General features: G+C 36.2%; 2 protein-coding genes across 4 annotated transcripts; one reads left to right on the top strand and one right to left on the bottom strand.

Annotated features, from left to right (window-relative positions):
• The first annotated feature begins 1075 nt into the window (after nucleotides 1-1075).
• LOC103946572 (probable U3 small nucleolar RNA-associated protein 11) lies at nucleotides 1076-4594 on the top strand. 3 transcript variants are annotated; one of them, XM_018647312.2, is made up of 10 exons: nucleotides 1076-1271; nucleotides 1542-1630; nucleotides 1735-1825; nucleotides 1947-2038; nucleotides 2122-2215; nucleotides 2305-2384; nucleotides 3092-3172; nucleotides 3996-4095; nucleotides 4181-4277; nucleotides 4365-4594. In XM_018647312.2, the coding sequence occupies exons 2-9, from the start codon at nucleotides 1575-1577 to the stop codon at nucleotides 4271-4273; spliced, it is 687 nt and encodes a 228-aa protein (XP_018502828.2). In that variant the 5' UTR covers nucleotides 1076-1271; nucleotides 1542-1574; the 3' UTR covers nucleotides 4274-4277; nucleotides 4365-4594. The 3 variants fall into 3 exon arrangements, with proteins under 3 accessions (XP_018502828.2, XP_048420165.1, XP_009355569.2); XM_048564208.1 differs by having other exon boundaries at nucleotides 1520-1630; XM_009357294.3 differs by having other exon boundaries at nucleotides 1079-1271; nucleotides 1574-1630.
• A 435-nt stretch (nucleotides 4595-5029) lies between these two features.
• Nucleotides 5030-6597, bottom strand: LOC103946571 (histone H2A.6). The gene is made up of 2 exons (XM_009357293.3): nucleotides 6345-6597; nucleotides 5030-5585 (listed from the first exon to the last, which is right to left on the bottom strand). The coding sequence occupies exons 1-2, from the start codon at nucleotides 6531-6533 to the stop codon at nucleotides 5367-5369; spliced, it is 408 nt and encodes a 135-aa protein (XP_009355568.1). The 5' UTR covers nucleotides 6534-6597; the 3' UTR covers nucleotides 5030-5366.
• Between the last annotated feature and the right edge of the window lie 5951 nt (nucleotides 6598-12548).

The following is a 12548-nucleotide window of genomic DNA, read 5'->3' as shown; positions in this document are numbered from 1 at the left end:
TAGTTTACTTTCTTATATAATCACGTGACCAACTTGATCGCGTGAAGAGTGATGAGGACAACCATGACTCCTCAATTTCTTTGATGCATGTGCCATATTTTTCAATTAAAAATAGAAAAAAACAAGAATACCCTAAATTATAAAGCAACTGTACTAAAGAGGTATTATAGTGTCATTTAGTATTATAGTTTAGTGGTATTATTCGTTACTTATAAGTGATAGGCCTTATGTTTGATTCTCGCCAAATGTGAATTGCTAGCTCATCATGAGGCTAAACCCACCTCTTCCTTCTGAGTATAAAAAATATTGTTGGTTAAAAAAATAAAAAAAAAGGAGGCATAGTGGACTGAGAACCATTTTTCTTGAGGTGGTCGGAGAATTTTCAGGTGAGAATATTTGACATTCAAGAAATATGTGAACGTCCTTTCCAATCTTGCTTGCGAATGATCAGAATCCTCGATTATGTAGTTTTGCCTCTAAGGATTAGTCATACGAATAAAAGTGGATCAAATTAGAAATAGTTGTCGGTTCACCATAATTACTCGGTACTAATAATTATGATGTTTTTTCAAATAAAAAGTAAAAAAATTATGTGCAGACATAATCAAATTGGTTTAAAATGTATTATTCTTTCATGTCGTAAATGAGTAATATTATTCATACCATATTTTTATATCATATTTTTATATCACAATAGGTTACATCTGATGTAGACAGCCACATCATTTGAAAAATTTGCAAAACCTAATAAAATGAAGGAGAAGGACTGATAGTATATCACAATCACCATTTAATTAACTAGTTTTTCTTAATTATTAGTTTATTAAATAATGAACTAAATTTAAAAATTTGATTAATTCAAATGATATGACTGTCTACATCAAATATCATCTAAGATGATATGAAATTATAGTACAAAATTATGGTATAAATAACATTAATCATCGTAAATTAATTTAATTTATTATCGCCCTCAGCCTAAAAAGTAGAAAAAAAAAAAGGCGTGTGGAAACCCAATTTTACCAAATTACATCTGAAAACACACACCCAGCAGCCGTAGGCCGCCCCACACACAACCACTGCTCACTCCTCCTTAGTTGTAATCACCAATTCTTTTACCCTAATCATTTTCTAGGGTTTTAGTCTGCGTGTTCCAAAGGCCAGTTCTCCATCTAGGGTTTTGCCTGCGCTTTAATTCCACCATCTGAAGAGTAAGGAGGGATTCGGAATTCCATTCGGCTGCTCAGGAATCCCAATTCTTCATCGTCAAGGTTTGTTTCGCTTTAATCTTTATTATTGTCATTCATCTTTCAAATTGCTCAACTTTAACAACCTAGTTGCTGCTTAGATTTTAGGATTTTAATTTAATTCAATTCAATTCAATTGTTGTAGTCGACGGGTAAAGATTTGAGCTCTTGGAACTTACCCAAGAATTAATTTCCCTAATTGTTCGACATTGTGGTTTATCAAATTTTGTTTGACATGGTTATGAATATTTGTTGTATCTGTAATTCCACAGCTTATTAGTGGTACCTTCGCAGTTAACTTGTGGTGGTTGCTTTGAATTATTCAGCATGTCGTCTTTAAGGAATGCTGTTAGCCGACGGGCTCACAAGGAGCGAGCTCAACCGTGAGTGACCACATTCCTTTTTGCTGTTAGACTTTCGGATAATGTTGTTTTGCATCAGATGATGGGATTAATGTTTTTGTGTTTTGGGTCCAAATTTTTTATAGGGAATCGAGGAAAAAATTTGGGCTTCTTGAAAAGCACAAGGACTATGTTGAGCGTGCGAAAGCGTATCACAAAAAGGAGGAGACTTTACGGGTAGATTTATGATGGCTTTGTTGTTTTTCTCGGATTTCGTCATCTATTAATAGTCTGGTAATTTAACTTCCTATATGGTATACATCTTAGGCTATGTCTCATCTGTCTTTTCACTCAACAGATACTGAAGCAGAAAGCCTTCTACAGAAACCCAGATGAGTTCAACTTCAAGATGATCAAGACACGAACTGTTAATGGAGTCCATAAATTAAAGTAACATAAAACTCTCGTTTACTCTTCTATATCGTTTTCCTTTTTCACACTTGCTACTCATGTGATGTGGATTTTTACTACAGGAGTCAGGCAAACAAGTATACTCCAGAAGAGCTCATGCTTATGAAGACCCAAGATATTGGATACATATTTCAGAAACTGCAGAGTGAGAAAAAGGTTATAAATATATATCATGAAGCTATGGTCTACCAGTTGGCTTTATGAATTTAACATGTTGGTTCTAATTATGGTGTTAATTAATGCAGAAAATTGAAAAGTTAACTGCGACACTGCACTCTCTTGATAATCGGCCTTCAAGTAGACACGTTTACTTTGCCGAAGACAGGTTTGAGCTTCCTTCACATCTTCTATCCATGGAGAATCTTAATTCTGAATTAGTGGATTTTTTTAATTTGTAATTTTTCGTTGCTGCTGTTATTTGTAATCAGACTGGATATGGTGAAAGACCATTTTCACCATTTTTTGGTTCTTTGTTGTCCCTTATTATCCACAGAGGTCTGTTTCCATTGTTCTAATTGATTTTGTTATGTATATTTTTCATGTTCATTGAATTGGTTTTTTCATCAGTAGGCAAAAGTATCTAGAGTGATTTTAACCCTTTTTTCTAAGCAAATACACAACATAAAACACACATAAACACAAATACATATCTATTGTATTACGGCCCCGAGAAAGGGGACATAGAAATACAGTGATACAAGGACTATAAGCGTGCTATTACAAATCTGCAAACTACCTCCATTCTGGCCCATGTAGTTATAGTAGAGTAGATCCTCATGGCTTCAACTGGGGGCACTAGGCTAATTTCTTAGTGTTATTAATTTTTTCCTGGGAAGACATTATTCTTCAATTCTTTCACATGGGGATAAGACCTATAATGTTATAGAATTCACGGGAAACCACTCTGGGTGAAAGAGTTGGGAAGGAAAGTAGTTTCTTAATTTCACGTTATTTATGTTCCCATTTGCCAAATATGTTTTATCTTGTTTTGCACATTTAAAAAAATCTATTGTTAATTATTTTTTTTGGCAGAGAGGAGGCTAGAGAAATTCAATCACGTTCAAGAAGTGGAAAAATGCCGGTTTCTGAGGACATTCCTGATCATATAAAAAGGTAGAAACAAAATTTTCAGTGATAGAGGACAGATTGAGGAGTTAGGTTTATCCTGGAAGTTTTGGTCTTTTGATTTTCATCAATATTGCATCAATTATGCATTTCTATGCAACGATTATGGTGATAAGATCTTGGCATTATTGCTATCTAAGAATAATTGTGCAGTGATCCCTTTGCACTTTGCATGGTTGCATTCTAAAAGTAATAAGATTACTTTGTGATACCAGGCCATCAATCGTGAAGTGAATTGGACTAGAATGTTTCGTAATAGAGAAAAGGTTCTAAGCAAACCTAGTCTCTTAATGTTTAGTCTAAAGGCTGCAACTTGGCTTTTATACTGTATGTGATTGTGATTTGTGATTATGCCAACTGACCTAAAAGAGTATAAACAAATATTAATGGTTACAAGTATATGGCAAAAAAATAAAAAAATTATCTCGCAGAAGTTGTTCTGTATATTAAGTTATTAACCGGTTTGATAAACAGCTCTTTGCTGCTATGCCAACTAAAGCCCAACTTTGCATGGGATAAACAGCTTTTTGGCAAAATTGAAATTGAAATAAATTAGAAGTTGGTCCGAGGCCCAACTATTTAGGTGCTAGTTGGAATTGTATTTCGGTTGAGAATTTCTTTTTATGCTGGTTTTGTATTCCTGAATCCTAGGTAGCTCACTCATGTTAACAAATTCATGTTATTCTTATGCTACCTTTCAATTTGTGGAATAATTCTTGCATCTGCCTTCCTGTCTCATTGTCAGCAAGGATTCTTGTAGCGTGATATCATTATTTTGTTTAAGTCTTATATTGTCGTCTTCAATGTGCAGGAAAACAGCTGGTTCCTACAGAGAGCTCGAAGCAAGGAGTAAGAGAGTCAATGAGTTGGAGAAAATCTATATGGATATGGCAATGCAGAAGGAATTAAAGGTATTGACATCTAAATTTCTTTGCTTAGTTCTGGGAGTTTGGTTGTCCGTGGATAGTTTTGAATACATTTCCGTCTAAATTACAGAAAAAGGGTAAAAAACGCAAACTACGTGAAGATGAGATTGTCTCCCCAACATCCAAGCCTGTATTCAAGTGGCGGGCAGAGCGGAAGCGTTAAAAAGGTGTGTGTTGATCCATTATTAGCTTTTTTTTATCAGTTAATTATCGTGCAATGGAAATCACTCACTTAAGTCGGTGTGTTTTTGCAGGAATGAGGCTGCTAGTGATATCTAGGCCCTGGAAAGAAGTACGGACCTGATGTACCGCAACTTTCCCATGTAACGGAAAATTTGATCTACATATGAACATGACACAAGTGGTATAGTCATGGATATTTGCTCTTTTTTAGGGTAGAAGCATTTGCGTTTTTTGTGACTGCTAGTCAGATCGTAGCAGGATTTATAACAAAACTAACAAAACCAAAGCCGTATTCTGTTCATGGTACTCGATTTAAGATTATCGTCGTTTACTATGAATTTTTGAAGTTGTGAAGTCTGTTGGAGTATGATATTTAAACTGAAACTTTCCACTGAGTAGTGACTACTGAGGTATATGGTGGTGGAATGGCTGCTTGATCTAGGACCAAACAGTTGTTGCAAAATCGCCCTTCAATTGAGTGCTAGACAAACAAGGATGGCAGTGGCACTTGGGTTTCATCGCGACTTTATTACATAGGTTCGGAAACAGGACAATCCGGCTCGAAAACGATATGGTCAAACATCAACCATTAAAATGAGTTGTCACCATGGCAGCAGCGTCGAGCGCTTCATCGACATGAACACCTCAAGACTCCGCAGTCTTGACACCGTTTTAACGGTTTCACTATCATGTGAAGTGCAAAAGATTTCAGGTGAATAAATTTCACTACCACGGGTACAAAGTAATGAGAATTCCATAGCACAAATGAAAGAGTGAAAGCTGAGAAACAATACAGCACAAGAATCATACGATGCTCAAACTTTGAAGCATTGTCATTACGCATTTAAACCCACAAACACATCCAAAAAAAACAATACAAACGACATTCCCACAAAAATCTTCTATCTATCAAGAAGCTAGAAGATGATTATATTCACAAACATTACGAACCTACAACCCCTAACCCTAAAACCCAACTACATTTCCAGAAACAGAGACCCCAATAGCCTACTTTGACCTACTGGGCAGAACTAACATATTAGTCCGGCAAAGATCGTCATTTTGTTTTGAATCTAAGAGTCATCATCACCACCGACGTTCTTGGAGGAGGCACCGGTCTTCTTTGGGAGCAGAAGGTTGTGAATGTTGGGCATCACACCACCATTTGCAATTGTCACATCCCCAAGAAGCTTGCTGAGCTCCTCGTCATTCCGCACAGCTAGCTGAATGTGGCGCGGCACAATGCGAGTCTTCTTGTTGTCTCTTGCTGCATTGCCAGCCAATTCCAGAACCTGTAAAATCAACCAAATTGAAACAACATTAGAATCAAAACCCAAATTTGAAAGTTGAAAATCAATTCAGTTGCAGAATCATAACTTCACCAAAGAAAACCCTAACCGCAATAACATCTAAATTGGAGGGGAAAGCACGTTGAGGAACAAATTCTCATTAAAATCGGTATGGTTCGACCATCAATAAATTTCAATCACAGTAGTCCAACAACCTTACAATTAAAAATAACCATTTTTTTTTGTCAAACAATTAAGAATAACAATAATTGCAATAAAATTATCCTAGTGAAAATTTGATAAAATAAATAACCAAAATACAAAGAACCCTAATTTTTAAAAATTGAACAATGCCTCAACAATATCGACCTGCAGATCATAACTTAAAGATTAATGGATGAGGAATTCGATTAAATTAAGTTCATAGCCCCCTACATGAATACGAAAAATAAAAGAATACCAAATTAATTCCGCCAAAAATAAAATAAATGAATAATATTATTATAAAATAAATTAATTCAATGAAAAGAAGAAACCTAGATCCAAGATCCTAAATTTGGTTGATCAGGAGCAGATGCAGAACAAATTAGCAAAATTTCACATTTTTCATGTTCTATACGTAATTTCTGCACAGAATTACTAAATTGAAACAAACTATTTCCTAATTAGAAACCCTAAACCTAGATTTACAAAAAAGGGAGAAAAAAACACATGCAGATACAAATAAAGAGGAATTAAAAGATCGAGAAAGAGGGGTTATACCTCAGCGGCAAGGTATTCAAGGACAGCTGCGAGGTAGACCGGAGCTCCGGCACCGACACGCTCGGCGTACTTTCCGGCTTTCAGGAAACGGGCAATACGACCGACCGGAAATTGCAGACCGGCCTTGCTGGACCGCGATGTGGCCTTCTTAGCGGCTCCGGATCCCAAAGCCTTCCCACGACCCGCCATTGATGGACCTCCAAGAACAGTTCGAGAAGTGATTGAGAGACAGTTAGATGCTATGGAGGAGCACTGAGGTTTTTGTAAGGTATTTATAGGGTTGGGATTTGAATGTGAGCCAATGGGTTGAAGTACGCGGATCGAGGATGGAAGCCGTCGATTAGATGATTATGGACGGCGGGGATTCGTTGAGCTAGAGAGTTTATAACCTTCTGTTCTGGTTACATTTTGTTGAAGAGACGAACCAAAATAGGCAACACATGTAACTTTCATACACATACGTACATATAGGCACACAAATAGATATGTATAGGAACAAAGCTATCAAATATAGGGTACATAAGTTTGTACGCACACAAATTATGTGTGTGTGTAGAAAATCTTTGTGAAGTTCATACTACATCGAACTTCAACGATCTGAATCATTTATTTTGTAAGCTTCGATTAATAAAAAAATCTTTACAAAAATTGAATTCAATCTGAAACTATTTGCCTAAAACACGAGAAAGAGACTTACATGCAAAAATTATAAACCTGTTCGGTAAGTTTTAGCCATAAAACATAATTTTGCATAACTAAGACGGTAAGTTCGTAACTATAGATAGATAAATATGAAAAAGTTATAGTTATGAGTGGGACATAAAGAGTATTTCCCCTATCTCTAAAAGAAATCATGATTTTTATGTAAATGTAACTCTCTTCATTACAGTAACAAACTAGAAAAAGTGTGCATGTGTGATGCTACTTATGTTTAAAACTGTATAAAACATGCAAATAATATATATAAAGTACAACTATACTAGGTATTCAATGGTGGGATTTACAACTCTATTTATAACTCTTTTGCAAGAATCACATACTTGACAAAAATTCGAACCCCTAGATCCGAAATTAGCAGCTGTGACAGGTGTTGAAGTGGAATTGGAACATGGAAGTTCCAACTCACTCTGCATTTTATTAACATTTTAAGGTACTACCTTCATGAAATGAGAAACCACTTAACAATTAAGTCCACGCGCAAGCTCCAAGAATTTTCCAAGTTAGAAGAGATATAGCAATCCAATCAAACAATCCATAATTATATGCAAAATCAGAGACATATAACAAAACTCTTAAAACTAAATCAATTGAATATTAATGTCAAGATAATGCATCCAACAGTCGCCTATGCAACAATTGTGATGCAAAATTGCACTAATTTAGAAGACTAGAAAAAAAAAATTGGAAACGAATCACAATAAATTTAGGAAAATTGAATTCGTTTTTACAGATAAAAAAGTAGAAACTTGAAACAATGAAGCATAATGGTACTTACTTGTTCCTTGTCCAAAAACGTCGGCAGCTATTAGAACCTGAAAATTTCCATAGGTACAAAACTTAATGTCAATGCCCATTACGAAAGGGAGACAGATTGTCTACTCTTCTGTTTGGATGACATTCTCATTCTTTTCTATTTATGCGGTTACAGTTAAATCACATTAACATTTTATATTCCTATTGTTTTTTGTCTTATTATCTGAATAAAAAAAATCAATATAAAATGTTGACATGGCTCAACTGTGACTACACAAAATAAGAGGGGATGAAAAGGGCACCAAACATGAGGGCAAACAATCTGCCTCCGTGCCCTTCCCATCTCCTCCTATTTGTACGGTCACGGTTAAGTCACGTTAACATTTTATATTCTTATTATTTTTTGTCTTATTATCTTTATAAAAAAAATCAATATAAAATGTTGAAACGGTTCAACTATTACCATATAAAATAAAAAAAGATGAGAAATGCATCAAACAGGAGGACAGACATCTGCCTCCTTACGAAAGATAGAGGAACTACAGCCGTAATAGAGTACTCGAAACCGAAATAGTAAGATTACAAATCAAAATAACAGCAAAAGTAGATTAAAAAAAGAAAAAGAAAAAGGAATCTACAAGGAATCTGGTTTTGTAAGTATGTGGATTCTTTACTATAATTTAAACACCACATGTATACTGACACTTACTATTTGATTAACAGTAAAAGTACTATTGTTGGGAATAATCGAATGAAAAAGATGATTTACACTATTTAAGGCAAGTATTTTAATCAGGTGGGCAATGACCACACATTAAATTGACAACTCAAATAATGTTATATTATTTGCATACACAGGATGAGATATATGAGAATGTAATAATAGAATAAAGATTGTCTGCCTTCCAACTTCTAAGGTCCTTTCGTACCTTCCTGTTTATATAGTCACGGTTAAACCATGTTAATATTTTATATTACTATTCATTTTTTTCTTATTATCTCTGTAAAAAAAAAAATATAAAATGTTGACGTGGCTTAATCATGACCACACAAAACAGAAGGGCACGGGAGGGCATCGGAAGTGGAAGGGCAGACAATCCTTGTCTGTAATAATATTGTCTACAATATAAGTGGCTTTTGATTAATGAGTGCACATCATAAATTCCGTATGCATGCTTTTAAGTTCATAGTATACTCCAGTCAGGTTTGTGTTCATTTGACATATGATCTCAAAACTTGCAACAAGTTTTCTTTATTGTCTAATTGCATTTTTTAAATCAAACGAAATATTAATAAGGTTGAGTTCATAGTTTGATGCATGTTGATTACAAAATCGCAATGACATATATGAATGATTGTTGGATATACGAAATTACATGTACAATTGCAAAACATTGTGTATTGTAAGCTGAGATGTTAAATATTGTGGAGTAATATTGCAATACACAACTACTATGCAATACACAATGATAATGTGGACTACTGCAATACAAAATTCTACTAAGAATTCGATTCTGGGTAAAGATTCACAGTAAAGAAATATGTCTTCATGTTCCCATCGCAACCCTCTGCATCTAAGTTCTATACTCAATTCATGGAGACTATGAAGAATGCATCAATTAAGGGAAAATAATTGCAATGTGCATAGGGGCTGTTATTTTCAAGATTCTGTCCATCAAGCCTAAATTTAGAAAAAAAAAACAATTAAACAAAAAAAGGGAAATAAATAAAATAAATACCAGATAAATCAACATCTCGTTTCTGGTCCCATAAAATCAGTACATTAGCACTCCCTGCAAAACCCCACAATCAGAAAATCAGTATATTAACATTGTACATTAAGTAATCCCCAAATTTCCAGCCAAAGGAAAATTAATACAACTTCTTCAAAACATAATCAATAGATAAGAAAATCAAAATTTCTTTATAGGTAGTGAATATGAAAAAGATAGGTAATAATTAATAAAAAATTTCTAAAATCATAAAGACATACGAGATGGGGAAATTTAAATAAATGATTCTGATAAAATGAAATCACATAAAATGTTCAGTGAACAATTTTTCAAAAACCTAGAATTTAAAGGAAGAATTCTACAAATTATGAAAAATTTACTAAAATCCAAAAATTTGAAGCAGATGCTTACATGCAATAGATCTAGAAGCTACTTGATGTAATAAGGAATCGATTGAGATCAACCTCGAGGATGGCCTTTGCCAAAATCGTTGAAATCATCATCATCTGTCACTGTGTACTTAGTGAGTTGCGGAAAGAAGAGTGGGAGGGAAGCGAGAGAGAAATGAGAGAGAAGAGCAGGGAGTCAGAGTCGCAGTCGGGGAGGAGCGAGAGGGAGAAAGATAAGGAAGAAGAAAAAAAATGAAGTGTATATGTATTTTATGAGACAATAGCCGAAGAAGTAATAACACAAACTTGGCAGGAACAAAATGGAAAGCACACAAAATCAACCCAAAGCAGCAAATGGCAAAACGGTAAATATATAAAAATAAATCCAAATCCACTGTAGCTTAAAACTGGTGCCAATTTCTCCCCAACTTTAAACTATAGTAATATGAAACAACCTTATGTCGATGTAGTCTAAGTTTGCTTAACCCTTGATATAGGTATTGTCAATGCAAATTTCCACCGTCTTCAGTCTTGACGAAAATGCACCTGCAAAACAATCAACACCTTTGATCAGAGACCTAAGCCTCACACACCCATGAGGTGGGGGGGGGGGTTTAGGTCAACAGATCTCTGATGCCTAAGTTAGTTTCTATAAGAAAGTAAAGTGTTTAGAGCTTTTTTAGGGTTGCAAAAGCTCTCAAAATTTGTAGAATAAGGGGTATTTATAGGGCTAAGGCCGGCCATATAGTGTTGAATGGAGAGATATTCTCTAAATATTCCCAAGGTATTAAATAGGAAATAATATCTTGAGATAATGATGTAATTATCCCTAATTTATTTAAATTAGAATTACTTACTTGATTGGAGACTTGGAGTCAATCTTCAATTAGGAATGCATTAAAGATAGGATTTGTGTAATTAATCCTTATCTTTAATTCCTTGCCAAGGGCAGGTAAGCTGTGGGTAGTTGTATTCAGCTGCTGAGACCTCCAAGGGCATGAGCTGCGCGTGGGAGCATATGAGAAGCATGCCCATTTATTAAGGGCAATCTTGTCTTTTTTTGAATAAAAGTCCACGTGTTGCCTCTAGAGTATTTAGGATTATTTTAGGCTCCACAAATGTTCCCACACCTATTGTGTTGCACGTAGGAAAATGATTGTAGGTGTAGGAATCCCAAGCTGCTTAGGCTTGCAGAATTGTTTCCCAATTTGCAAGGTGGGTTACTTCAAGGCTACACATGTCAAGATCAATTTCGAAGAGTTGTTTCGGATTTTCTTGAGGCGTACAAGCATGCGATTCTGTCAGGGGTTCGAGTTAAGTGGGTGAAAGATGATAGCGGTTATGAACCATGCGGCGATGGTGCATCTGCTAGGAAGAGGGCCATCAAATTCCATCCATATTACTTTGTGTTGGGATTCACTTTTCCCATGCCGCGTCTTTTCCAGGTGGTAATCTATTCCATGAAATACGCATTTGCTCAGTGCTCCCCAAATGCAATTCGTGCGATGTTGGGGTTCTCAAACTTGAGCAAGTTCTTTGATCTTGGCTTGGCCATTAATGAGTTATGGTACTTCTTTGAGATCATCCACAAGGAAGGTGTGAGGCAACTGAAGTCTCGTCATAGGCTGTTCGATGCTTCTAGCAAAAGTGATCATGAGTGGGTGAGAGACACCTTGGAGGTGAGTAGAGAGTGGGAGTCTGACTCTTCTCCTGAGCTACGTGTCCTGACTACCTTTATCAATGGTAAATGAACTACTTCATTCTTATCCTACTTGAATTTTCGTTGAACTGCTCCATGATTCAATTTATTCATCGCTTTTCCTATTTTATGGAGTTTAGCTCAACTCCAAAAACTTCGGCAGATATGAAGAAAGTACACATCGCCTTGGGCATTCCTGCTAAGTACTGTGAGTGGTGCTGGCTGCTCAGTCCTCTTAGTCGAGAGAAGGGTGGCCTGCCTCTGAAGGAAGAGATAAATCGAATAAAGGACGAGGCGTTGGTTTTCCCGATCGTTGCTGTAGATCTTGCTGCCAATGAGGGTGGAAAGAAGAGATCTTCCTCACCTGCCTATGAGCCTTCGACTAAGAAGAAGTCGATGACTTTTTCTGCTGCTTGCGGGAACTCGTTTGTTGTTGAGAAGCTTGTCATTGATTTAACTTCCCCCAAGAGGGTAAAGATGACCGTTGAGCCTGAGCCTGAGAAACTTGCTACTCCAAAGGTGACCGCATCCATTGCTGAGAGACTTGCCTAGCGGAAGAGTTCGATGGTGTCTCTGGTGTCCGGGTTTGTATCGAAGCATCCGTTGGGAGCTAATTCTAGCTTCACTTCTGAAAGGCTCACCACTATGAAGAGCGGGAAGGTGGATTCTACTGCTAAGGTGGCATCTGGGCTTGCTCTTCTTTTCATGACTGACTCGTATGCTGAGAAGAGGAAATTTGCTTGCATGAGCAGTTGTGAAAGATCCACCGAGTCTGAGGTTAGAGAGTTTCCCGAAGTTTGTGCGCTATTGGAGGCTGACTTGCTTGAGAACGTCGATGCATGCGCCAAGTTTGTTGACAGTGTTGGGAAAGTTGTCGTCTATTCAGACGCTTTTGCGAAGCGTTCTGCCT

The sequence above is a fragment of a genome, unplaced genomic scaffold, assembly GCF_019419815.1.
Source record: "Pyrus x bretschneideri cultivar Hongxiangsu unplaced genomic scaffold, Pyrus_bretschneideri_v1 Contig38, whole genome shotgun sequence".
In the NCBI taxonomy this organism is placed as follows: domain Eukaryota; kingdom Viridiplantae; phylum Streptophyta; class Magnoliopsida; order Rosales; family Rosaceae; genus Pyrus; species Pyrus x bretschneideri.
The sequence above is the reverse complement of the archived record's forward strand: the minus strand, read 5'-3'. Positions and strand labels throughout refer to the sequence as shown.